The 27917-nt window shown below is 40.9% G+C and overlaps 1 protein-coding gene and 1 long non-coding RNA gene across 4 annotated transcripts in view; one reads left to right on the top strand and one right to left on the bottom strand.

The window, feature by feature from the left end:
• The first annotated feature begins 2263 nt into the window (after nucleotides 1-2263).
• Nucleotides 2264-27917, top strand: part of Cdk6 (cyclin dependent kinase 6) — a 256826-nt gene continuing 231172 nt past the window's right edge. The window contains exons 1-2 of one of the 3 annotated variants that reach the window (XM_045160492.1): nucleotides 2264-2405; nucleotides 2832-3361. In XM_045160492.1, coding sequence (XP_045016427.1) covers nucleotides 3129-3361 — 233 coding nt within the window. In that variant the 5' untranslated portion in view covers nucleotides 2264-2405; nucleotides 2832-3128. Of the gene's footprint in view, nucleotides 2406-2486; nucleotides 2506-2601; nucleotides 2688-2831; nucleotides 3362-27917 lie in introns of those variants that run through there. The other 2 variants (XM_045160493.1, XM_004656227.2) reach the window with 2 other exon arrangements.
• Nucleotides 3839-4714, bottom strand: LOC123464032. The gene is made up of 4 exons (XR_006639323.1): nucleotides 4611-4714; nucleotides 4434-4511; nucleotides 4222-4343; nucleotides 3839-4056 (listed from the first exon to the last, which is right to left on the bottom strand). It is a non-coding gene; the product is annotated as an uncharacterized LOC123464032 (long non-coding RNA).

Here is a 27917-nt window from a genome sequence, read left to right as displayed (position 1 = left end):
GGCATTCTCCTGTATCACCAACACCAAGATGCTATGCCAGCTGCCATATATCCCTGTGCACAAACACCTACATATACCCTTCTCATCTTGCTTCTCTAAAAAGAACTTGGGAATTTGGACTCTACTTGGACAGTGTTGCAGCTACCTTCTGCTGGGATGAAACACTAATCAAGAGTAGCTTATGGGAAGAAAAGGGTTTATTTTGGCTTACAGTCCAGAGGGGAAACTCCATGATGGCAAGGGAAAGGTGTGGCATGAGCAGGTTGGACATCACCTCCGTGCCACAGCAGGTGAATAACTGGAGCATGAGAGTGAGCTGAACACTGGCAAAGGGACACTGGCTGTAACTCATAAGCCAACCCCCCCAAGCAGCACACCTCCTCCATGAAGGCTCCAAATCCCAAATTGCCGCCAGCTGTAGAACAAGTATTCAGAACACATGAGTGTATGAGGGACACCTAATTCAAACGACCATAGACAATCACATAACATGCCACATTTGAAGCTTCAGAATGCCCCGCCTCTAGGGACTCTGCTTTAGTATGTGTCCCATATTTACTTCTCCACAAAAGCTGCTTCTGCAGCCTGCCGTGGTGTGGGTGCGCACCCCACCTTCCCCACCACGAAATAAATGTTAGCATAAACGTGAGTGCAGGCTTCTTGCTGGCCACCCCTGTGGCGTGTTTCGCATAGAGTGGGGCGTGCTGCCAGCGTGCCAGGGTTCGAGCCTGAAGCCCCCGCATGGAGGCACGTTGGCTTCCCTTTTCAACTTTACTTTTCATATTTAAAACATTGCAGATAAATTGCACGCCCAGCTGGGACCCAGCGGCGCTCCCGTCCAGTGCACGCGGGTGCATCTCAGGGTGCGCACACGCGGGAGTCGCGGTCCCGGGTTCGGCCTTTTTCTTGCTGCACCGGTGGCGACCCTCGCGGTGCTTGGCAGGCTTGGGGAGAGGCACAAGGATTTCATTGAGTGTGAAGACAGAGAGCAGAGACAGAAAGCAGAAGGAGGCGGCTGCAGCCTTTGTAGTCGCGGAGGAATGCGGAAATGTTGAAGCACTATGTCAAACTTTTTTGAAATGGGGTCAAGGCACATTCAGCCAGCGTGGGAAAGCAACAACAACAACAAAAAAAAAGTGGAGGAGAGGGGAGGGGGAGGCATTGCTGCTCTCGTTTCTGTCCGCCCAAGCCGACAGTCCGGGGGCGAGGGGGCGGCGGGCGCAGCTCCCCGCGGGGGTGGGACGTCCCCGCCGCTTCCTTCGCCCGGGGCCGGGGGGGCTGGACGAGAGCTGCCGGGGCGGAAGGGCGGGCGCCGGAGGCCGCTGCGGCTCCTCCGCTACCTGTGTGGCCCTCGACCTGGCTCGGCCCTCCACCCCCACCCCGGGCCTGCTCGGGGGGCTCTTTTCTCGGCTTGTAAGGGAAGCTCTGAAAGGGGTGGGAGCGGCTCGGCCGGCCGCGGTCCGCTCCGCCCGCACGCCGTGGGGGTCCGGCCGTCGTGCCTGGCTTCTTTGCATCCGCGGCCCCAGGGCGAGCGGGCCGGCGGTGGCCCGGCAGGTAATTCCGAGGTGCCCCGGGAATTCCGGACACGAAGCTGGCGTGGCCTAACATGCAGCCGAGGTTGCGGTGACCGTGGGGGAGGGAGGTTCCCAAGGTCCTGGCTAGAACCCGAATGGGCAGGGAAAGTTAGGGTACCCCCCCCACTCCGGCGCTCTGTAGTGCAAAGAGCTGGCGGGGGGGGGGGGGGCTACGGATGGGTCCTGGCCTCTAGCCATCTCCGCTACCTGCGTCGGGATGTTCTCGGGCACAGTGTCGACCCCGAAGGCCCAGCCCCCTTTGGTTCATCCGAGGAGGCCCGACATTTACTCCCCCCCACCCCGCCCTTTTTAAAGGAGGTTGCCCAGGTGGCTATCAATTGAAAACTTAAGGACGAGTTACGGTTAGCTATCTTGCTCCTGAAGCTATTCAGGACAAGACAAGCGAAAACAGGACGGACACCCCCCCCCCCCCAACAAAACCCACCTTTCCCTTTCCCCAGGATCCTCCTTGGGGGACTCCTCCCCTTTCAGGGCCCCTCGCTCATCTACCCCCAGTAGCCCCAGCCTTCCCCTGCCAGATGGCTTTGCCTTCCCCCTCGTTTCCACCAGGGAGGTCCCCTTCGAGTGCAAGGGAGAATTCCATTTCCCACCAGCACTCCTCTAGCCCCAAAGATCATTTGCGTTTGCGAATCCCTTTCCAATGTCTCCTCGCAGAAAAACTGAAAGTAGAAAGAAAGGAAGCAATCTCCAAGCAGATGTCTGACTATCCCTTCTCGCACACTCCCAGCATCGGGTTACAGGGTCCCGAGAGCCCCCACCCACATTCTGCGGCCCCACACGGGTGAACCGTCAGCGTCTTCACACCACAATGTGAGCACCCCCCTCCCCTCGCAGGACCCCCTTCTCCCTGTGGGTCCAGGGGCCCAGGCGTTGATGAGGGCGGCCCGGCAGCAATGATACAATGATATAGGTATAAATATTAAGCCGTGACATTGACGTGCCCGGCGCCTCCCCTCCCCCGCGCTCCCGGCACACTCTGGGCTGCTCGGCACGCCCCCTCCGGTTCCACTGCGTCCCGCGCGGCGCTCATCCCCGAGGGGCCCCTGCAACCTCTCCGCGCAGAGACGGCTGGAGCGCGGCAGGGAAAGAAAAGTAACTTCGCTTTTCTCGGGCGGGGTGGGGGCGGGCAGGATTAGGCGGCTGGGGAGAGGGCGCGCGGAGGGGGCTCGGTGAAGGAAGAGGAGGGGAGCTGGGATATCTGACTGCGCTTTCTTGTCCCCGGGTCTCCTCTTTTAGGTGCAGAGATTGTAGACGGCGACGCGCTCGGGCGCAGACTATGTAATCGTCGCGCGGAGGGAAGAGGAGGGATCGGGTCGGCTCGCTCCTCGCAGCGGCAGCGGCAGTGGCGGCGCGGCCACTCGGCAGGCGGAGTTTCGCAGCAGCTGCCGCAGGGTAGCGCCAGCCCCGAGGCGAGGTCTCCGCATCTAGCCCGGCTGTGGCGAGTCGGAGCTCCCGGGAGCCCCGGGGGAAGCGAGCGAGCGCACCTCTCCGGCCCGAGCGGCGCCGCGCCCGGTTGCGTTGCAGGCAGGCAGCATGGAGAAGGACGGCCTGAGCCGCGCCGACCAGCAGTACGAGTGCGTGGCGGAGATCGGGGAGGGCGCCTACGGCAAGGTGTTCAAGGCCCGCGACCTGAAGAACGGAGGCCGGTTCGTGGCACTGAAGCGCGTGCGGGTGCAGACGGGCGAGGAGGGCATGCCGCTCTCCACCATCCGCGAGGTGGCGGTGCTGAGGCACCTGGAGACCTTCGAGCACCCGAACGTGGTCAGGTGAGCCGGGGAGCCGGGGAGCCGCGCCCGCGCCGTCCGTCGGGGCCCGCGCGTCCCCGAGGCCTCCGCCGCCCCGCAGCCACCGGCCCACGGGGATGCCCGCCGGGTGAGGGGCGGCTGGGCAGGCCCGGCGCGACCCGGTGACCCGACCGTCCGTGTGGTCCACCGTGCCGGTGACCTTGCCAGAAAGGCCAGTTAGAGAAAAAGAGACCCGCGCTGGCTTCCCTGCCGCCCGGCAACTCCCCAGTGGTTTCCCGCTGCGGACCCCTCAGGGGTCCGGGGTTAGTGGGGTGCCTTTTAGGGACAAAACCAGCCAAACGGAGGAACGTCCCTCCAGCCCCCCGCGTGGTTTTCATGGCCATAGGGGAATTTCTGAGAGACTGATAATGAGAGCAGCTGTGGTGTGATAATTAGAAGAAAACTTTTAAGGGTGGAAGCTAATGTAAATGAACTTTAAGAAAATGCAGAAACGTTAAAGAGTTTATTTGCCAGTCACACCCACAGTTTTTGTTCATCAAAATTGCATAATAATGATTTTGATGTTCTAAGACGTTTCAGTGGTGACGCCCAGCGTCAAACATCATTCTTCGAAAAATGTCTTCCATTTCGGTAATCCCTTGGTGCAATCCCAGTACAGTGGAGGCTGAGTAAGGATGTTTGAAGTTCAAGACCAGCCTGGGTTACATCGTGAAACCCTGTTTCAAAAAGAAAACAAAACAACAAAAACAAAGACAAAAACATTCCAAAAACCGTTACCTTTTTGTATTATTTCATATTGGTGAGGGACATAAACCGCTTCTCCCAAGGGTTAGATGTGAATCTCTACTTAGAGTCTAAATTTTGTTCTAACCGGCTTTTACCTGGAGGGGCTTTGTAAGCAGGCGGGTAGGTTAAATAGTCTCCTGTGAAGTAATCAGCATAAAGAGCAAGTGATTGAGGATGATCCTGGAATTTCCTCATTATGTCGTTGTGCCATCCTTTTCTTTTTAAAACAGAGGTGCGTAGCTTGAAGTTAAAAAAAGAACGCACACAAAGGTGTTTACAAATTAGGTGGTAATTTTACAGTTCTCACCTCAGCATGTTGGAGAAAGATGATTCTGCCTTCTCATCCCTCTAAAGATTCAGTACAATTGTGTACCTACTGTGTGCACTGTGGATCAAATTATGTAAATAAGCACAGCTAAATATTTTTGTAGAAAGTCAAAACAATTTTACATTAGTCATCAAAATGGAGGGACCCAAGACTGACCTTTGAAATACCAAACTCCAATGCAGATTCTGGGAGACCAAGTGTCAACAGAATCTTCCTGGGAGGTTTCAGCTTCATCTCCTCTTCTGGGCTGGCCGATCCATCTGGGGTGTTGTTCTCAGCACATACTAGATTAGAAGGCAGCAAACAATCAGAAATATATCAAGTAGGTAGTAAACGGTTATAAAAATAGCACTCCATTGTACCTATACTAGAGGTAGTAGGGGAAAGACAGAAGACAATGAGACCAGGAGGATGACTGTTCTGGAAAATGGGGTTTTATATAAAAGCTGTACATTACACGTGTGTGTGTGTGTGTGTGTGTGTGTGTTTTGAACAAAAGCCCCATTGGGAAAGGTCTTTCTGATACTAGATGGCAAAGAGAGGGTGTACTTAAGCTTCCTGTAGCTTATTTTCCTGGAAGAGTCACTGAAGCTTTTCCCAAAGGTTGAATTCCACTATTAGAATTTTAAGACCAAATTTCATTTTACTTTTTTGTCTTTTGCCTATTGAGTGTCCAATTAAAATAATTATTACATAAGCAAATAAAATAATGTCCTTCCAACAAAGACATCTTCTCCAGACACCCCTGCATAACCTGTTTGCTCATAAAGTGTAATCCATTCTTATTGCAGAGGAAGATTGTTTAACTTCTGTGCTGGTAGATTTTGGCTAGTTCATCTGATTCTCTTGGTTTATTCTTGAGAATGATGTGTCTTTAGAAATTTCTAGCTGACCCGTGACTGATTCCAAAATTGAGACTTTTGGGAGAATACACTAATCAATTGGAGAAAAGGGCACTTAAAAAAAAAAACTTACTTTTACCTATTTTATGGTAACGATGACACTTCTTAAAGTTGTGAGGATAAAGTAAGAGTGTAGGTAAATACTTTGTGTTTGTATTCTAGGAGTTTACTGGGATTCTTGTCCTGGAACAGGCTCACAAAGGCATCAATCAGTTTACCTGACCTTTTCCGTAGAGCAGATCATACTCAAATTCAGACATGATAGGTGGGCACTGGGGCCTTGCGAATACTTAGCCTGAAGTTTGTCAGAGAAGGCATGAAATTAGTGACACTGGCCGGAATTATTGATAAGGTAATTTCATGAACTACAGATCTCCAATCCTTTATGTTTATTTTTTATTTTTCTCTCCCGCCTCTGCCTTAGTGCATCCACTGCCCCCTGCACCTTTGGTTTTCTTGGCTGAACTAGTATTTTGATATTTTAGAGATTAATTTTGTTTTTGTTTGTTTCTCAGGCAGAGTTAGGAAATTAAGGCCAAGTGACAATTCTTCTTCCAAAACAGTATCAGAATTGGGCCCCAAAGCCTCTAATTTGTTGTTGTTCCTAGGATGTTTTACATTCTCTTGCCTGGTACTTTAAAGGTTACTGAAAAGGGCACATGCCTTCTCAAGCACTTTATGCCTTGGAGTAATAAATAATTGGTCATAATTATAGTCTCTCCCCACAAATAGTTAAGCCTCTCAGCTTAAAGGTATACAGTAAACATTAGTTTTTTTTTTTCCAAATGTTTTAAGACTTAATTCTGATTAATTTGCCTGAAAAGCTGACTTATTGCCAGTGCTCAGTATATGCACAGCAACAATGACTTGAAATTCTTGCTTACCTGCACTTGATGTCTCCCAGACCCAGTCTTGATTAACCAAACAGTGCTTGGGATGTAAACTTACTATTATTTAACAGTTGCTAATCCTGAATTTTGCACCTCTGCAGGGATCAGACCACCAGCATTGAACTTCTGCACTCCATAGCTAAGTTCTGTTTGCCATCCTGAACAAAAATACAGGAATAAAATGATAGCATGTTTTATTAGCAGCCTGTTAATTCATTGAATATTTTTTGGCGGCCTACTGTGTTCCAGATAAATTCTAGAAAATAAGCTAGGGTAGAACTTACTGTGTTTTATGTAAGTATATCATCATGGAGTTAATAGAATTTCTCTGGAATTAAGGGAAAAAAATGAAATGTATAGAGGGAAACTATACTTATATAAACTTGACTATTTCTTGCGGCATCTTCCTATGTTTAAGACTTAGGCAAATAAATTGACTTGTTAACAATATTTTTTTTAAAAAGATTTATTTATTTATTTGAGAGAGAAAGGCAAAGAGAGGAGAGAGAATGCGAGAGAATGGGCACACCAGGGTCTCCAGCCACTGTACATGAACTCCAGCTGCATGTGCCACCTTGTGCATGTAGATTACTTGGGTCCTGGGGAATGGAACCATGGTTCTTTGGCTTTGCAGGCAAGCGCCTTAACCGCTAAGCCATCTCTCCAGTCCACAATATTGTTTTTTAAAAAGGCTACTCTCTATACTTGTATCATTGTAAAATCATGTATATTAGGATTAGAAGACACTTTCTAAGTCTTTCATCCCTTTCATGTTACAGATAAGAAAACTAAAGCCCAGAGGTCAAGGAACCCATGCCATTGGACTTGTTCTTAAATCATAATAGAATTAAACATTTTTGTTTGTTTCATGGAAACAGGTAAACCAACTGTTTCTTGTTAGGAAAAATTGAACTAGATAAAAGTATAGCCAAAATTGATGGTTTGTCAGAAATAAATGATAAACCTAAAGTAATGGTTTATCAGTAATAAATAAATAAATAAATAAATTCAAGATATTCCTGAATTTATCAATGTGCCCTATTGAAAAACCCCTATAAAAATGATTATTCTGTTAAATTCTGCTTTTAAAAATTGGTTATGAGGTTGGGAAGATAGCTCAACTGCTAAAGTGCTTACTGTCTTGCTGACCAGCTAGTCTAGCCAAACTGCTAAGCTCTAAGTTTATTGAGAGACCCTGTCTCAAAATAAGGTGGACAGCAACTGAGGAAGATATTTGACACCAACTTCTGGCCTCCACACATAAGTGCATATGCACCTGAACACACATGCATCCACACACACGTTACTGGAAAAAAAAAAAAAGCTTGAGTCACAACAATACATTACAAGCTAATAATAAAATTAATTCAGTTACACTAAATTTCTATTAACAGCAGGAAAAAAGTGAAATGCATGGCACTTCCTGATGAAGGAAATATTATATAATGTGGCTTTGGTGCCTATTGTTTGTTAAATGAAGTAAATACTATAAGAACTGCAAGTTAGTATAATAACATCTGAACACATAAGCAAATATGTGTTACCCATACTTCTAAGACCTAATCACATGACCGTTTCTCATGAAGCTCAGATATAAATTAATTGTGAGCAGAAAGCAGCAGAAATGAACACTGGGTTCAAGTGAATTGGTAAGAGGAAGATAGTGTGTGTGATGCTGGTCTTTAAGACCAGGATCCAAGAGATAGCATTGAAAATGGGCACCCATGGTTGATACCAAGCATTTCAACGAAGATGAGCATTTGAATTGCGGCTGAGGGAGGTGCTATGTCTGGTGGGGTAGGCAGGTCAACAAGAAGAAGAGATTTTTTTTTTTCAGTGCTGTTGGGTAGTTTTGATTATCTCTTCTGCTACCATGATTTTTTGTTTTACCACCTGCTCATGTAGTTGCTGTCTCCTGAGAAATGGCGTGAGGGTACCCTGAGACGTGACAGCTGTCTGTGCAAGTGTCCATTTGTCATCTGGAAGTCCATTTGAAATAGAAGATTACACATTTTTTTCACCCATCATTTGCCTGTAATAGTTTGCCTAAACATTTTTTGGCAAATACTGGTCTTTATAAGTCTACATAGTCATCTTAAGTATTGATTTTCTGTTTCCTGGCCTTCCTGAAGGATCTATTTTGGTAGAATTAAGATTATCATGAGGGCTGGAGAGATGGCTTAGCAGTTAAGCGCTTGCCTGTGAAGCCTAAGGACCCCGGTTTGAGGCTCGATTCCCCAGGACCCACGTTAGCCAGATGCACAAGGGGGCGCACGCATTTGGAGTACATCTGCAGTGGCTGGAAGCCCTGGCGTGCCCATTCTCTCTCTCTCTACCTATCTACCTCTTTCCCTTTCTCTCTCTCTCTCTCTGTCACTCTCAATAAATAAAAATGAACAAAAAACTTTATAAAAAAGATTATCATGATATGAGAAATGTTTAATGGGTGGGGTCTTAGATTTAACATACTCTATACAGTCTTTGGTTTATGTAGGAATTGGTTTATGAATGCAAAAAAGGTCATTTTATTCTTAGCTATTTTATCCCATGATTACATTCATTGTAACTACATACTAATGGATAAGGTTCAACATTAGCAAGACAAGATGACTGTTGATCATTGCACACCAAAAACACTCCTTTCAGAATTACAAGTAGTTTCACACATATATTTGCTGACCTAAGAACAAACATTGTGTTATTTATGTCTATAAATAACATGGCGTGGTGTCTATCACTGTTGGTTAGCAAGTATGTTTCCTGAATGAAATGAGTTAGGAACCCTTCAGATGAGGGCTTTTCATTTTTTTTAATTATTTTTTTTGAAAGAGAGAGATTTAGGGAGAGGTGGGAAGGGAGAGAGAAAGGGAGAATGAGTGCACCAGGGCCTCTAGCAAACAAACTTCAAATGCATGCACCACCTTGTACATCTCACTTACCTGGGTCCTGGGGAATTGAACCTAGGTCCTTTGATTTTGCAGGCAAGTTCCCTAACTGCTAAGCCATGTCTCCAGCCCTCATTCTTTCCCTCCCTCCGCCCCCCCAGGTAGGGTCTCGTGCTAGTCCTGGCTGACCTGGAATTCACTATGTAGTGTCAGGGTGGCCTCAAACTCATGGCGATCCTCCTACCTCTGCCTCCCTAGTGCTGGGATTAAAGGCGTGTGCCACCACTCCTGGCTCCTCATTCTTTTTTTTTTTTTTTTTTTATTTATTTACTTATTTGAGAAAGAGAGCGAGATAGATAGATAGATAGATAGATAGATAGATAGATAGATAGATAGATAGATAGATGAATGATGGGGAATGGGTATACCAAGGCCTCCAGCCACTACAATAAACAAACAAATTAGACACGTGCCACCTTGTGCATCTGGCTTATGTGGGTACTGGGGAATTGAACTTGGGTCCTTAGGTTTCATGGGCCTTAACTGCTACGCTGTCTTCCAGCCTGATTTTTTTTTTTTTTTTTTTGAGGTAGGATCTTACTCTAGCCCAGGCTGACCTGGAATTCAGTCTTTATTCTCAAGGTGGCCTTGAACTCACGACAATCCTCCTACCTCTGCCTCCCAAGTGCTGGTATTAAAGGTATGCACCACCACACCTGGATTTTCAGCCTGTTTTTTATTCTTTACAGATGCATATGCTATTTGTAAAACCCTTCAGTTGAAGACTTAGGATTATTAACTAATACAAACATACTTGATCTAGTAAGGCATCATATTTTAGACTTTCATTGACTGTCTTTTGTTGTCTTTATCACTGATGTTGGTTGTAGAGGTATTTTCTTGTCTTTTGTATTTCATTTGTTACATGAATCTTCTGACTAAATAGATAACTCCATTTCCTGAAGATGCCCTTCTTGCCATCCTCTTCTGGGCCTTTCACTTAGAATGATTTATTTATTTGTAATGTGGTGTGGTGTGTATGATATAATGTGACCCCCCCCCATATGCTCACATATGGGAAGCACTTGCATTGGGTGGTGTAAGCAGAAGTCCTGCTCCATCATTCTTCCACTGGGTCTTGTTTTGAGTTGGAGTCTCTTTACTGATTTTGGAGCTTTCAGGACTCTTCACAATTCTTGGGTCTGGTGGAACTAGAGTTATAAGTGTACATGGCCATGCCTGGCTACTCACATGGGGTTTGGAAATTTAAACTCTAGTGGTCTGTTCCACTCAGGCCCTCATGCCTGCACAGTAAGCAAACTTAACCACTGAGCTGTCTCTCCAGCCCTGGACTGATCACAGAATGTACACTTCGTGATCGTCTATACCATTCTTTGTCAATGTTGAGATACTTCCTATTCTTCTCATGACTGTTGCAGACAGCTGCAAGTTGCTAGTACAAATATCCAGCCCAACTTAAAACCATCTGACACTGTAAACTGTATTCAGTTTAAATTCAAATGTCCCCATAAACTTTACCAACTGTGTAACTCTTCCAAAGTCCCAAGTCTCATCTGACATTTAAGGCTGCCTCTAAACTGTGAGTCCTGTAAAATCAAACAAGTTACATACTTCCAATACATAATGGCATTTACATTTACATTTCCATTGTAATAAGGTATAACAAGGAGAGATTAGACCAATGTAAAATCAATAACCACTAGGCAAACATCAGACATCTGCAGTTCAAGTCTGACATCCATAACCAATGATCACAGTCTCTGGAATTTCTAATTCCACTCCTCCAGCTGGGCTGAGTAACAAGGGAAAACTTCTGTCCCAAGCCAATAGCATTCTATGGTAGCCTTTTTTAGTCCTGGTATTTTCAAAACATCTTTGTGTTTATATTACCATGGTCTATATTACAATGGCCTCACTTGTGTCTCTACCAGGAACATTGCACCCTGCTTCACATGCTGCATTTCAGCAGTGGCTTCTGGAACCATGTGTACTTAATGACCCACTTCCATGTTTTTGGTTTTTTGTTTTGTTTTGTTTTTTGAGGTAGGGTTCCACTCTCTAGCTCAGACTGACTGAACTTCACTATGTAGTCTGAGGGTGGCCTCAAACTCATGGTGATCCTCCTACCTCTGCCTCCTGAGTGCTGGGATTAAAGGTGTGCACCACCATATCCGTCTTCCATGTATTTTCTTTTAATGCTTCCAAAATCCATACCAGGTATGCAGTGACACAACCATTTTATTAATCTAGGGAGGAAGTAAATTGTAACTTTGAAAAGCAGGGTTTTTTTTTCCCCTTTTAGTCATCTCCTTTCAAAAGAGTTTTGTGTTTCTATCATTTAGTCTTTCCTAAGTGGAATTTACCCCAGGAATATTTTCCATTGTTTTAATGTGAAGTGATTTGGCTACCCTTAGTGGTTGAAATCTGTTTATCAATAGCAACTTCAGCAACCTAAAATTAGTCTCTGTGCCAGTAACTTTAAATTTGAATTTTTAAACATTAAATTGTATATTTTTCAGCTTTGTCTTTCTCTAAGCACACCAGTCCATACTTGTATTGTGTGCTTGCATCATCTTGTATATCTGGCTTACATGGGATCTGGAGACTTGAACATGGTTCCTTACCCTCCACAGGCAAGCACCTTAACCACTAAGCCATCTCTCTAGCCTTAGTCTGTACTTTTAAATTGAACCTTGATCAAACTCTCTGGGCTTGGGCAGAATAATTCAGCCAGCTATTATGCCAGTACCTCAGTCACAACAAGGTTTTCTTCCTCTTTGAAAGTTAATAAACCAATAATTTTCTCTGTGTCTAGCATTTTCAAACCTACCAGAATAGCCCATAAAATTTGGCTTACTGTTCTGTAAGGCTTCTGTAGTTGCAAGTACCAAGGTCTTCCCCATTCTACCATTTACGTGATCAGATTCATTGCATAACAACACCCCATTCCTGGTACCATATTCTGTTGTAGACAGACTTAAGTTGGAAGTTTAAATTTAACCTGTATAAAAAATACCTGACGGGCTGGAGAGATGGCTTAGCAGTTAAGCACTTGCCTGTGAAGCCTAAGGACCCCGGTTCGAGGCTCGATTCCCCAGGTCCCACGTTAGCCAGATGCACAAGGGGGCGCATGTGTCTGGAGTTTGTTTGCAGAGGCTGGAAGCCCTGGTGCGCCCATTCTCTCTCTCTCCCTCTATCTGTCTTTCTCTCTGTGTCTGTCGCTCTCAAATAAATAAATAAATAAATAATAAAAATAAAAAAAAAATACCTGAGGCTCTGGGGGGCATACATGGAAACTACCATAAAGGCCAAGGCTTCATTCCTCCATGTTGGTGTACACATTTCTGCTTTCTTTGAACCCTGACAACTTTGGACTTCTTTTATGCTCTTAGAATGTATTTGTTCCCTTAATATTTACTGTTATATGAAACATTTTAATCCACCTCTTTTGACCCTTTCTTTACCCTTTTCAAACTCTAGTTATAAGCTCCTTGAGGCAAGGAAGACTCTTGTGATCATGTATAAAAATTGAACATACAGTGGTGATAAAATGAATATATAACAAATGAATGGAATTGTAGATATTCAGTTATTAAGGGTTGGACCCTATAAATTATTTCCATTATATGAAAGAAAAAGAATATCAAAGAGGAGAGAGATCTGTTTATTGGATTACACTTAGTGGTTTCCAGGAAATGATTAAAAAATATTGGAAAAAGCTTCATTTTTGTTTTATTACAGTCTATATAGTTTAAATTAAAGTGAGTTTTAAAGTTCATGTAATTCATTCCCCATAGTTAACTGCAATAGGATTTAGTTTATATGCTTTGAAGATGTTAACATTAGGAAATGAGTACATATTAAGTGAAAGTTAGAAATGATTGATTTGAACATATGCTGGGCATGGTGGCACATACCTTTAATCCCAGCATTTGGGAGGTAGAAGTATGAGGATTGCCATGAGTTCAAAACTAGCCTTGAACTATAGAGTGACTTTTAATCAATTGTTTGAATACTTTTATCCTTTCTTGTTTTAATTTTCTTTTTTTTTTTTTTTTTTTTTTTTTTGGCTTTCTATAGAGGAAAAACTATCAGAGCAGAATTAGGTAAAACTTTCCTAGTAATTTCCAAAAGGTGATGATGCTGAATTCCATCCAGGCCCTGTCTTCTACTCCTCCATATACTTTGTGGGTACAGAAAACTTGGGTTTCAACTTGACGTACTGGCAGGTTTAGTTAGAAGGTATTTCTGTATAGTAGACTAATTCCACAGGGTTGCTGTGTGAATATGAGCTTATGCCACATGTGCATGTATAACTAAATGCAAGGTTTTTGGAAGAAACTCTTGTCCACCACTGTGTCTCAAACATTTATCATGATGTTTGGTGTTTTGTGGCCCAGAATAGATTCTTGTGAATCTTCATTCACAAGAATATTTTCAGTAATGAGTATATTTCACTTAGGAGTTCAGGGTTTAATAATGTTGCTGGAGGGGCTAGAGGGATGGCACAACTGTTAAGGTACTTGCTTGCAAATCCTAATGACCTGGGTTCAACCAGATGCACAAAGCGGAGCATACATCTGGAGTTTATTTGCAGAAGCTAGAGGCTCTGGTGTGCCTATTTTCTCTACCTCTCTTTGCTTGCAAATAAAATAAAAAGGATTAAAAAATAATGATGGTGAAAAACATAGGTAGAGTTTCTGGCATTCAACAAGTATTTATTGAGCATCTTATACATTCAATTACTTCTTTTAATGTGATTCATGCAGATCACAAAAATCTGCACATACTGAAATGTTCACCTCATGCACATATACACAAAAGGTATGAAGTCGAGCATTTGATTCAAAATAGAGTGTAAATGTAGCAAGACTTGATTAGGAGTCCGTCATTGGTGAAGTTATGAAGCTTCATTGTTACTAGCCATTCTTCATTTGCATATGTTTAGAATTTTTCATAGTTTAAAAATGTACCTGCTTGTAGACTAGGGTTGGAGACTTGGATTATATCCTGACATCTCAATGTTTTAGCCTTCCTTTCCGTTATTGCTAACTATTCTCGGGATTTTTGTGGTAGATATTCCTAATGGTTAATATGAAACATTCACTTTTCCTGAAATGCTTTTAGTTTAACAATGGAAGCTTTTATATGTATTAGGCAATAGAACAAGGAGAAAGAAAAAAAATATTTCAAGGGTAGTTTTGTTTTTTTTTTAATTTGAGGCTATTGACAATAACCAATGCATTTGAACATTTTTTAGTGGGAACCAAGAGACTGAGTAATTTCAGAGTTAGGAGACATTCTAACCGTCACTTGAAACATTATTAAAAGTCTTTGTTGAGAATGAAATATTTTCTTTTCTTTTTTTTTTTTGGTTTTTCGAGGTAGGGTCTCACTCTGGCTCAGGCTGACCTGGAATTCACTATGTAGTCTCAGGGTGGCCTCGAACTCTCAGCGATCCTCCTACCTCTGCCTCCCGAGTGCTGGGATTAAAGGCGTGCGCCACCATGCCTGGCAAGAATGAAATATTTTCTTGTTGAGCCATTAGAAACCATACCAATACACAGACATGGAGATTGGGCTGTGAAGGACTCTCAGAACTAATTGTGAATGAAGAGCTTACAAATTATGTAAGTTCTTTTAAGTAACACAGTTTACACATTAGTACACAAAAGTTATGACATCCTGCTAGTCATTATAAATCCATGGGACTTAATCAGTGGCTGTTTAGTGAACTACTAGATTATCAGGTTAAAACCAATGCTGCCTGGCTCTTAGAAAAAAGGCACACCAGCTGGTTTTACAGGGGAAAGTGTTTTAGAACATTACTCTCTACTTCTCGGGCACTAGCTTACTTGGAGTGATGGCACTGATCTCAAAGAGAATATGCATAGTTGAATCCATAGAAGTCCTAGAAATATGGGCTTTGGGCAGATTGATTTATTCCTGTTATCCTAGCATCCCACAGCTGTACACAGAAGGATCAGTAGTTCAAGGCCAGCATGGGTAGCTACATGAGACCTTATCTCAAATAGAAGGCGGAGGGGTGGGGGAGAAACAGATTTGCCAGTTTTCTTTAAAAAAATACTTTAAAAATATTATTATTAGTTTTTTGAGGTAAGGTTTCATTCTAGTCCAGGATGACCTGGAATTCACTATGTAGTTTCAGGTTGGCCTTGAACTCACAGTGATCCTCCTACCTCTGCCTCCCAAGTGCTGGGATTAAAAGCATGGGCCACCATGATCAGCTTAAAATACATTTTTTAAAAATTTTAATTATGGGCTGGAGAGATGGCTTAGTGGTTAAGTGCTTGCCTGTGAAGCCTAAGGACCCTGGTTTGAGGCTCAATTCCCCAGAACCCACGTTAGCCAGATGCACAAGGGGACGCACACGTCTGGAGTTAGTTTGCAGTGGCTAGAAGCCCTGGCGCTTCCATTCTCTATTTCTCTCTGCCTGTTTATCTTTCTGTCTGTCACTGTCAAATAAATAAGAATAAACAAAAAGATATTTAAAAGAGATGAACTGTGGCTGGGCTTGGTGGCGCACGCCTTTAATCCCAGCACTCGGGAGGCAGAGGTAAGAAGAATGCTGTGAGTTCGAGGCCACCCTGAGACTACATAGTGAATTCCAGGTCAGCCTGGGCTAGAGTGAGACCCTACCTCAAGAAACCAAAAAAAAAAAAAAAAAAAAAAAAGAGAGAGAGAGACAGAGAGAGAGAGAGAGAGAGAGAGATATGAACTATGGTAGTTTGAGTAGATGGCCCCAATCTATTCAAGATTTTATTACAGTTTATAACTTAGATCTGTAGCCACCTGGTAGGAGGAGGTGTCACTGGGCGGATCTTAGGGTCCAGCCTTAACATGTGGTGGTAGATTTGCAATTCTAGTCTAAAGATAGGCAAAGTGCCTGGAGTCCCTGAAGTGTGCTGTTGGGTGTCTTTTAGGTTTTTTGGCTTGGGGCTTCTCTGTCTGTTGGAGCCTGTGAAAGGGGGCCAGCTTCTGCCATTATGGAACTGCCTCTGGATCTGTAAGTTTCAATAAATCCTTTCCTCCATGACTGCTCCTGGTCTGGAAATTCATTCAGCTACCTGAAGCTGTCTACTATATGAACCCAGCATTAGGCAAGCAGAGTCAGGTCTAGGATGTACCAGTATATCTGAAAGGACTACAACACTTATTAAAAGAAGAGAAAAAAGTGGGAAATAAGAGCTGCTAAATTGAGGTAGATGTGAAGGAATCTAGGATAGCAAACAAATCTGAAATATCCTGATAGACTTCCCTTTGAAACATGGTGACCTAAAGGGAGAAGAAACGTCTGGCGTGCTTACAAAGCTGTCAGTCCTGTGCTTGTTTAGTGAATACAGTGTTGTTATTATAATTCCATACTAATAAATGGTGTTGTTATTATAATTTCATAGTAATAAGTGGTGGTGTTGTCTGAGTGCTTTTTCTTGAGTACTTCATTTCAGCCATCTTTACAGTGCCCAAAATAGTGCTTATTTATTGAGCACTTGTATGAATGAATATGGAATATCTGCTTACCATTAGAATTGAATTTCCATAAAGCCAACAATTTTTATGTTTTGTTCATTTATTTCCAGAACCTAGAATAGTCAGTGGTACATATTTCATAAGTATTGAGTAAATGAGTGGACAAATTGTTAAACTGTGACCAAATGTTACTCCTTTTATACTAATACTATATCATAAGTGTAAATTAGTACCAAAGTTTAGTAGATATTTTGTTCCAACTTGTATCTTTAGGGTTATAAAATATAATTATTACAGTGGGTGGTCGAGTGAGTCTGTAATAATAAGTTGGATTCTTACTTAGGAGGTAGGAGATATTTAGTAATGTAATAAGCAGAGGGCTGACCACTGAGAAATATTCCTTCTAATCTACTTCTTTTACTGTTGTTTTCATTGTTATGAACATAGCTTCATGTCAGTAATGTGATAATAATGATACCTTTTAAGTGATCATCTCCTTTTTTTGTGAATTTGATTTTGATATTTTGGTGGAGATTTGAGAATGCACTTTCATATTCTCTCAGCTGTGAATTTTAATAAAAATATTGACATAAATTCCTCTAGTTGAAAGTAAGCCATCAGGCCCTTGCATGAATTACTAGTGTATCTGTCTTCACATGTAGTGAGTTTCAAGTGTCCTCTCTTGGTGTTTCTGCTTTGTGCTAATATAAATACTCACCTTCTCTGATCAATTAATGAGTTGTAATATCACTTGGTCATGACCTTTTTATGAAAAAAAATTTTAATTTTTTTTATGAAGTAGGAAAGAGATGTAGTATGATACCCCCAGTCACTTGTCACTGTGTTGCAAGGATTTCTTTAACTAAGTTTTTTACCAACCTTTGTAGATGATGTCAGATGTTTGCAGTTTTTTATTTAAGGTTAGTTACATTTTTCTGTTGAAGTAATTGTTCAGTAAATGTTATGTAGTGAAATTTTCTCAAAATTTAGAGGCTTAAAATAACATTTATGCCGGGTGTGGTGGCACACGCCTTTAATCCTAGCACTCTGGAGGCAGAGGTAGGAGGATCTCCATGAGTTTGAGGCCACTCTGAGACTACGTAGTGGATTCCAGGTCAGCCTGAGCTATAGTGAAACCCTACCTCACCGCCCGCCCCCCAATAACATTTACTTTTTTTTTTTTTACTTGCAAGCAGAGAGACAGAGAGAAAAAACAGGCAGAGAGAATGGGCAAACCAGGGCCTCTAGCTGCTGCAAATGAACTCCAGGTACATTCATCATTTTGTGCATCTGGCTTTAGGTAGATACTGGGGAATTGATCCCAGTTCATCAGGCTATGGAGAAAAGTACCTTAACTATTGAGCCATCACTTTAGCCCAACATTTATTAATGCTCCCAGATATTTTGGATGGGGAATTCAGGCAGAGCACTGTGAGTGGCGGAACTCTGCTCCTAAATGTCTGGGAGGTTAGATGGAAATGACTCAACACTTAGAAGTTTGATAGATCTAGAAGTTCCTCTGTTCTCAATTATGTGGTGGTTCATGCAGGTTTGTGGCTTAAGGCTGGGTTGGATCAGAACATACATACTTGGCTTGTGCTTCCTTTAAGCACCAAACCTTCAGAGGAATTGGGCTTAACATGGTGTCTCCTGGTTCTAAACACAAGCCATTATCACTGGAAACAAGCAGTAGTTAATACTTTTGCCATATTTTGTTAGTTATAAGTTCAAAATCCCATAGATTCAAGGACAGGGAAACATATTCCACACCTTTTCTTTAACTCCTTCCTACCCTCTGCCGGGCATGGTGGCACATGCCTTTATTGAGAGAGAGACAGAGAACTCGTTTGCCAGGGCCTCTAGACACTGCAATTGAACTCCAGACATGTGCGCCACCTCATGCTCATGTGTGACCTTACACGCTTGTGACACTGCATCTGGCTTAAATGGCATGTGGAGTCGAACATGAGTCCCTTAGACTTCACAGGCAAGTGCCTTAACTGCTAAGCCATCTCTCAGCCCCATATTCCACATCTTAATGGAGAATGTCTAAGGATTGGTACACGTCCATTCCATTCAGCTTTTTTTAAAATCATTACAATTAACAGTGATTAATTAGTACTTAAGTATTTGCATTAAAAAAGAATAAGGCAAGGCTCCTGCTCCAGCTGTCTCTCTCCTAGTACTCAGATTTACCTCATCTTTCAGCTGTATTTTGGTGCTGCTGGTAGTTACCTCCACAGATTTAGATGGCATGCTATGCCCTATTTCTTGTATTTAAACGTCAGACTCTCTCTTGATTTCCTAGTCTGAAAGTAATGAGGCTTTTAGCTCATTGATTATCACGATACTTATTTCCTTATTTATTGCTGAGCGTGGTAGTGCACACCTTTAATCCCAGTGTTTGGGGAGGGCAGAGGTAGGAGGATCTCCATGAGTTTGAGGCTACACACACAAACACACATACGCACACACACACACACAATTTGGGGGGACTTGGCACACTGGCGCATGCCTTTAAACCCAACAGTCTGGAGGCTGAGGTAGGAGGATTGCCGTGAGTTCAAAGCCACCCTGAGACTACATACTGAATTCTAGGTCAGCCTGGGCTAGAACGAGTCCCGGGACTCTATCTTGAAAAACCAAGAAACAAAATATAAGTATCTTCTATAATAATTAAAAATAATATTCCAAAATACTCGTTTTATGGTCTTTCACTTATAGGGGCATCTCTTGCTTCTCCACTGAGACCATTTTATCTACCTCGCCTTTCCTCTCCTCCCCCTCTGCCCCATCCCAGTGCGTACTAGCTGCCTTGCTGATACTGTTAAATACTCACGTTTTGCTCTGCAACCTCAACAGAGGATTCCCAGCTTGTGTGAAGGTTGAGCCTCGGAAATTGAAGGCTAATAAAAATGCTTACATTAATCTAGCTGTATAGACTTCAGTGCCGAGCTAAACAGTTAGCCTCACTGTTTCCTTCTGCTCAGGTCCAACTTTATAATTCTGTGGGGCTTACGTAGCAGTATGCTCATAGGGTGGTTCATCTCAAATTCGGCACTGCTGCTTTAAAGTTAAACTGCTTTAGTGGACTTCTTATTCAGGCTGTAACTTCTTATGTCATGTTGTTTTCCTGGAGTTTATAATTGCTTTAATTTTTTTTCTTATCCTGTTTGCCTTTATCATAACACACTTTTCAGAAATATTGTGTCTAAGTATAGTATTTTGTTTTGTTCTGTCTTGTTTCATGCAACTTGCTGGGCATTCCATAAAAGCTTTTCAAATGTAGATTTGCTTCATTGTATTTTAAAAAGTAGCTTCTTCCTCTCTATCTGTTCTTTTCTTTTCCAGATGGACTCTGTTCTCTGAGATGTGAGATAGGGTCTTCCCATTGAGCTCATGTTTCCTAAAGTCTTAGTCTTAGCAGGTTGGAACTCTGGGTCACTTCTGTCTACTCCATTGTCTAATTATTGTATTTTATTTTACTTGCTGTATATTCTACAGACATTTCTCTGTTATTTTCCAAATGTCTATTAAACCTACTTTTTGTCATTATATTTTTAGTTTCCAAAAATCCTTTTTGTTTTTCTCTCCTTTCCTTCAAGCACCCTACTCTCGTTTTCTGTAGTATTTCCTTGAACTGTAAACGTTTTCAAAAGTGCTTCATACCACCATTTTGTGAGAATGTTCTTTTATCCTAGGGTAAAAACCTAGAAGTGGATTGGTGATTAGCATGATAGTCATGTGTTTCTTTTTTCCTTCTGGATAGGTAGGGTCTCCCTCTAGCCAAGGCTGGCCTGGAATTCAGTAGTCTAAGGCTAGACTTGAACTCAGGATGATCCACCTGCCTCTACTTTCCAAGTGCTGGGATTAAAAGCATGCACCACCACATTGGGCTTTTTGTTTCATTCTTCTAAAAAACGTTTTAGCTGGAGAGATGGTTTAGCGGTTAAGGTGCATGCCTGCGCAGCCTGAAGGCCCAGGTTCGATTCTCCAGATCCCACATAAGCCAGGTACACATGGTGGTGCATGCATCTGGAGTTCGTTTGCAGTGGCTAGAGGCCCTGGTGCGCCCGTTCTCTCTCTCTCTCTCTCTCTCTCTCTCTCTCTCTCTCTCTCTCTCTCTCTCTGTCTCTAATAAATAAATAATCTTTTTAAAAACGTTTTAGGGAGAGGAAGAGGAAGAAGAAAAGGCAGAGAGAATGGTCACACCAGGACCCCTGGCCACTGCAAATGAACTCCAGACGCATGTGCCACCATGTTTATCTGTGTGTTTTATTTTTAAAGAGACATGAAACTTTCCCTAATTGGTTGTGCCATGCCCACTGGCAAATTATGAAAGGTCTGTTTATTTGTCTTTTTCTAAACACTTGATATTGTGTCTTCATTTTATTCATTCTATATTGGGCGTGAGCTGATAATCACATTTTGATTTTAGACCATATTTACCTGCTGACATTGTCAAACATCTTTTCCTTTATTTATTGTCTATCCTTATACCTTCCTTTGGTAAGTATCTATGCAAATATTTAGATAATTCATAAGAACACTTTGTGTATTCTGAAACAATCTTTAAAAATTTGTGTTTTGGGTTGGTGGGATGGATAAGCAGGTAAAAGGTGTTAGTCTGCAAAGCCAAAGGACCCAGGTTTGATTCCCCAGGGCCCATGTCAGCCAGATGCACAAGGTGGTGCATGCGCCTGGAGTTCGTTTTCAGTAGCTGGAGGCCCTGACACACCCATTCTCTCTTCTCTTGCTCTCTCTCTCTCTCTCTCTCTCTCTCTCTCTCCCTCTTTCTGTTAAATAAATAAAAGTAATATATGTATGTAAGTATGCATATGAAATGTGTGTGTACATGTTTGTGTATGAGCGTGCAGGCACAAGCGTGGCTGTGTGTGCGCACACATGCAGGCAGGTCAGAGAACAACTTGGGGTGGGTCCTCACCTTTCAGGGAGGGTCTTGTTTTGCTGCTCTTAGCCTTTATCAGAGTCTCAGCAAACTTGGAGGAAGTTCTTCGTTTTCCTCCTCATGTCTTACCCTTAGTATGCCGGTGCTGGGATTACAGAAGCCCACCTTGGCTTCCAGCTTTTTACCACAGATCTTGGGATCAAACTCAGGTACTCAGGCTTGAGTGGCAAGTGTCTTTTTCACTGCACCAGCTTCCCAGCCCTGGAGCAATCTTTTGTTGGATCTATGTGTATTATAAATACTTTCTTCAGGTCTTTGGCTTAACCTTTTCATTTTCTCAATGGGATAACTTGAAGAGAAGAGTTTAATTTAGGAAAGTTCTGATTTAGTTTAAACTTTTTTTGTATCCCCAGTGATCTTAGTGTACCCCAAGGGCATATAGAATTTTTTTCCTGGGTTTTCATCTCTTTTCCCCATTTTAAGCTACAAGTGTAATATAATATACTCTTAGTTATTTGAAGGTGGGTTAAGGTAGAATTGGGAGTTATTTTTCCTATATGTGTATTGAGCTATTGTAGAACTATTTTATTGAAAAGACTATGATTTCCTCATTCTGAATTACTTTGTCAATTTTGCTAACAATCAATCAACCATATGCACACTTAGGTCATGTATTTTTGGCCTCTGTTCTGTTCCATTGACCTATGTGTATCTGTCCTTTACTGACACCATGACATTTGAGTCACTATGGTCTTGACATCAGATATGTTAGTCACCTGTTCCTTTTCAAAATTGTGTTGAGTTTTCTTGTTCCTTTGTATTTCCCTATACATTTTAAAATCAACTCATCAGGGCTGGAGAGATGGCTTAGCTATTAAAGCACTTGCCTATAAAGCTCAACAACCTGGGTTCAATGCCTCAATACCCGCATAAAGCCAGATGGACAAAGTGGAGCATGCGTCTGGAGTTTTCAAGGGCAGAGGACCTGGCATGCTTATCCTCTCTCTGTCTCTCTTTGCTTGCAAATAAATAAATATATTTTAAAAATTAACTTGTTGGTTAACACCAAAAGTATCCAAAGACCTTGGCTGTCATAGGACTTAATCTACTGAGGATTAGGCATTAATACTAACATTGTTGAGACTTCAGAAATGAATGTAGACAGTATTTATTCAAGTCTTTAATTTCTCTCACTACTTTGTAGCTTTTAATGTAAAAGTCATTTAAACTGGGCATGGTGGTGTACATCTTCAATCCCAGCAGAGACAGAGGTAGGAGGATCACTGTGAGTTCAAGGCCAGCCTGAGACTACATAGTGAATTCTAGGTCAGCCTGGGCTAGAGCAAGACCCTACATCAAAAAAACAAAAACAACAACAAAAAGTCATTCATATTTTCTCAAATTCATCTGTATGCACTTCACATTTTCAATCTTATCTTTTTATTTTTCTTGTGTTTTTGTACTGGCCAGAACATCTAATACAGCATTAAACCAAAGTGGCAAGAACAGAATTTTTTCCTTGTTTCTAGTAAGGAGAAGAAAGTATTGAGGCTTTTGTCCTTACACATGCTGCCTGTAGTTTTCCCAGGTGTCCCTTATCAGGTTGGCCAAGTTCTTTCAGATTCTTGGACTACTGCATGTGTATCATAATTAGGAAATGAAGTTTGTCAATATTTTCTTGTCGTTGATATGATTTTATGGTTTTTCTGTTACTCCATAGTATGCCATAGTTTTACTGACTGAATTTTCAAAGTTAAAACAGATTTCAAATCTTGCAATAAACCTTACATGGTAAAGATATATACTTTTTACATATTGCTAAAATCATGCTAAACATATTTGTGCTTACATTCATGAAAGATAATGATTGTTAATTTTTTATTTTCGTGTCAAGATTTTGGTTTTGAGGGAGTGCTGTCCTTTCATAAGTGAATGGAAAAGTATTCCAACTTCCTTATTTTTCTAAAAGATTTGTGTAGATTGTTTGTTATTTCTTATTATATATTTTGTAGAATTTATCCCTGCAAGTCCCAATAGTATAAACCATATTCTATAATTTGCATTCTCATGAGATTTATACAATTTGAATATTCTGACGTTTAAAACTGAGTAGTAGACATTGTTTATCTTTATTCTTTTGTCTTTTAATGTTTATATTCCCCTCTTTCATTCCTGATAGTGGTAATCTGTATTTTTTCCTGTGAACTCAGAATTTTGTCAGTTTTACTGCTGTTAAACCAGTTCTTTTTGCTTCACTTTTATTGTTTTTCTATTCAACAATGCTTTTTAAAAACTATTTTAATTGACAACTTCCATAATTATAGACAATAAACCATGACAATTCCCTCCCCTTCCCCACTTTCCCCTTTACAAATCCACTGTCCATTTGTGAAGAATGCCATTTGTATTTTGATGGGGATTGAATTAAATGTGTAGATTGCATTTGGCAAGATTGACATTTTTAGAATATTGATTTTCCCAATCCAAAAACAGGGGATGTCTTTCCATTTCCTAGTGTCTTTTGCAATTTCTCATTTGAGTGTTAAAGTTTTAATTATAGAGATCCTTCACTGCCTTCGTTAAGTTTATTCCAAGGTACTGTATTAAATTAATTAATTAATTAATTTTTGAGGCAATTGTGAATAGTAGTGTTTCCCTGATTTAATCCTCCTCATGTTTGTTGTTAGAATATAGGAAGGATACTAGCTTCTGTGTGTGAATTTTGTATCCTGCTATGTTGCTAGAAGTGTTTATCAGCTCTAACAGTTTGCTAGCAAGAGTTTATAGGGATGTTTATGTATAGAATCATATCATCTGTAAATTATGATAATTTGATCTCTTCCAGTTTGTATCCTTTTTATGCATATCTTTTTCCTTATTGCTATAGCTAAGACTTCTAGTACTATATTAAGTAAAAGTGGGAATAGCAACACCCTTGTCTTGTTCCTGATTTTAGTGGAAAAGCTTCAAGTTTTTCTCCTTTTAGTATTATGTTGGCTATAGATTTGTCACAGATAGCCTTTATTATGTTGAGATATGTTCCTTCTATTCTCAGTTTCTTTAGGACTTTTACCATGAAGGGATATTGGATTTTGTCAAATGCCTTTTCTGCATCTATTCCGATGATCATGTGATTTTTGTCCTTCAGTCCATTTATATAGTGTATTACATTTATCAATTTGTGTATGTTGAATCATTACTGCTTCTCAAGGATAAAGTATACTTGGTTGGAATGAATGATCTTTTTGTTATATTCTTGTATTCTGTTTGTGCCACTCTTTTGTTGAGGGGTTTTGCATCTATGTTCATGAGGGGGATAGGTCTACAATTTTCTTTTTTTGTTCTATTTGCCTGGTTTTGGTATCAGGGTAATGCTGGCTTCATAGAAGGAGTTTGGTAGTATTCCTTTTCTATTTTATAGAAAAGTTTGAGAAGCATTGGTGTTAGTCCTGTGAAGGTCTGGTAAAATTCACCAGTGAATCCATCTGGGCTTGGCCTTTTTTTAGTAGGGAGATTTTTTTTTTTAATAACTGCTTTGATCTTCATGCTTATTATAGGTATATTTAAATGATTTATCTCATCTTGATTTAATTTTGGTAGGTCATATAAATTTTGTAAATCATTCATTTCCTTCAGATTTTCAAACTTATTGGAACATATGTTCTTAAAATATGTCCAAATGCTCTTCTCAGTCTCATTGGCCTGTTATAATGGTGCTTTTTTAAAATCTCTAATTTTATTAATCTGTGTGTCTTCTTCTCTCTTTGTTTTGCTCAGATTTGCCAATGGTGTATCAATCTTTATCCTTTCAAAGAACCAACTCTTCATTTCATTGATTATTTTGTATTTTTTTAAATTTCTGTTTTATCAATTTCTGTCCTAATCTTGACTATTTCCTCCTGTCTACTGAATTTTGGTTTGTTCTTCTTTTTCCAATGCCTTAAGGTGGGACATTAAGTTGTCTACTTGTGATCTTTCTAATTTCTTAATATAGGCACTTAAAACTATACATTTCTCTCTTAGGATTACCTTAATTGTGTTCCAAAGGTTTTGGTATGTTATGTTCTCATTATCATTTGATTCTATGAATTTTTTTATTTCCTTCTTGACTTCTTCAATGGCCCATTCATTATTTATTAGTGTACTTTTCAGTGTCCATGGTTTTGTGTATGTGCTATAATTTTTCTTGTTGATTTGTAGTTTAATCCCATTGTGATCAGATAAGAGTACAAGTAATTCAGTTTTCCTGTATTTGTTAAGATTTGCTTTGTATCTTAATATATGTTCTGTTTTAGAGAATATTCCATGTGCTAATGAAAAACATGTTTATTCTATAGCATTTGGATGTAATGTTCTGTAGGTATCTGTTAGATCCATTTGTTCTATGACATCATTTAATCTAAGTGCTTCCCTGTTTAGTTTTTGCCGGGATGAACTGTCAATTGATAAGAGTGGGATATTGAATTCACCCACTACAATTGTGCTTGGTGTTATCTGTGACCATAAGTCTAATGGTGTTTGATGAAATTGGGAGCACCCATGTTAGGTGCATATATGTTTTGAATTGGAATGTCATCCTATTGAATTCTTCCTTTAATCAATGTAATGTGAATTTCTTTATCTGTCCTCACTAATGTTGGTTTTAAGTCTATCCTATCATATATTAGGATAACAACACCTGCTTGTTTCTAGGCCCACTCAATTGAAATCCTGTTTTCTGTCCTTTCACCCTAAGATGCTGTCTGTCCTTTATGTGGAGGTGAGTTTCTTGGAGGCAACAAACAAGGATTCTGCTTTAATCCATTCTACAAGCTTGTGTCTTTTAGTTGGCGCATTGAGACTATTAATAGTAAGAGTCATTATTGAAAGGTATGAATTTATTCTTGCCCTTCTTTTTGTTTTGTAATGCTTCCCATTTTTCCTTTACTCTCTTGTATTAATTGTTGAGTATGGTGTATTTTTTCATGTTTTCTCTTGTGTGCTTTCTTTTCTCTTCAGCATGAAAGATCCCTTTAAGTATGTTCTGTAGAGCTGGATTAGTGGTTATCTATTGTTTTAGCCTGCTTTTGTTGTGGAATGTCCTTATTTCTCCATCATTTGGATAGATAGCTTTGCTGGATAAAGTCATCTTGGTTGACAGTTGTTATCTTTCAGAACTTGGCATACATCATTCCAAGCCCTCCTGGCTTTTAACATTTGTGATAAGTAATCTGCTGTGATCCTGATGGGCTTGCCTTTAGTTATGACTGGATGTTTCTCTCTGACTGCTTTCAATATATTTTCTTTGGTTTATAAATTTAGTAGTTTAATTATAATATGGTAAGGTGAGGTTCTTAACTGATTTTGTCTGTTTGGTGTTCTAATGGCTTCCTGTATCTGTATTGGCATCTCTTTCCCTATTTGGAGGAAATTTTCTTCCATGATTTTGTTGAAAATCCCAACTATGCCTTTGGAATGAACTTCTTTTACTACCCTGAATTCCTCTCTTCATAGTGTCTCAAATGTCTTAAAAGTCCAATTCATACCTTTCTATTAGTTTGTCTTTCTCTTTATTGGACTGTACTAGATTGTCACCATGGCTTCTAGTTTAGACATTCTGTCTGTCCTTGATCCATTCTACTAGTGAGACTTTATACAGAGATTTCTATTTGACATATTCTGCTTTGCATTTCTAGTATTTCTTCATTATTTCCAGTTCCTTATTCATGTCTTGTATTGACCTCCTTATTTCATTAAGTTGGTTTCCTGTGCTTCTTGGAATTCCTTTAGGTGTTTGTTTTCTTTTTTGATTCCTTTTATTTCTTTGAACATAGATACAATTATTCTTTTGAATTCTTTGTCAGGCATTTTATCTAAATCAGTCTCACTAGATGTCATTTCTGATGGACATAATTTCTGGTGGAATTACATTGCCTTGATTTGTCTTTCTTATAATGTAGAGATTTTTGCATCTTGGGTTAATTTGATGTTTGTGTTTTCTAATTATCTGCAGTATTCTTAGGTGTGTAAATCAGATGTTATAGATCTTCAGGGTAGGAGCCTAAGGTGCCATGTGTTGCTCTTATATTATTCCCAGATTAACAGCAGAAGTGATCCTAGGTTGCGTTTGCCTGCTACGCCAGTATTCTTGTAGGCTGAGTGGATTAAATTACAGGCAAATTATAAAATTAAGCTGAGCAATATACACATTCAATCAAGACCAGCAGAGTATTCATCCAAGAGTAGCATTTGAAATAGATAATCTAACAAAGCCACAGTCCCCAAGAGTGTGTGTTGGTACACACGCTTGGTCCTGTCAACTGGGAGGGTGAAATTCTGCTCCCAAGAAAGACAGAAGCAGAGTGCACTATAAATCAGGAACTACC

The sequence above is a fragment of the Jaculus jaculus genome, chromosome 10, assembly GCF_020740685.1.
Source record: "Jaculus jaculus isolate mJacJac1 chromosome 10, mJacJac1.mat.Y.cur, whole genome shotgun sequence".
Taxonomy (NCBI): Eukaryota; Metazoa; Chordata; class Mammalia; order Rodentia; family Dipodidae; genus Jaculus; species Jaculus jaculus.
This window is presented reverse-complemented; position numbering and strand designations above follow the sequence as displayed.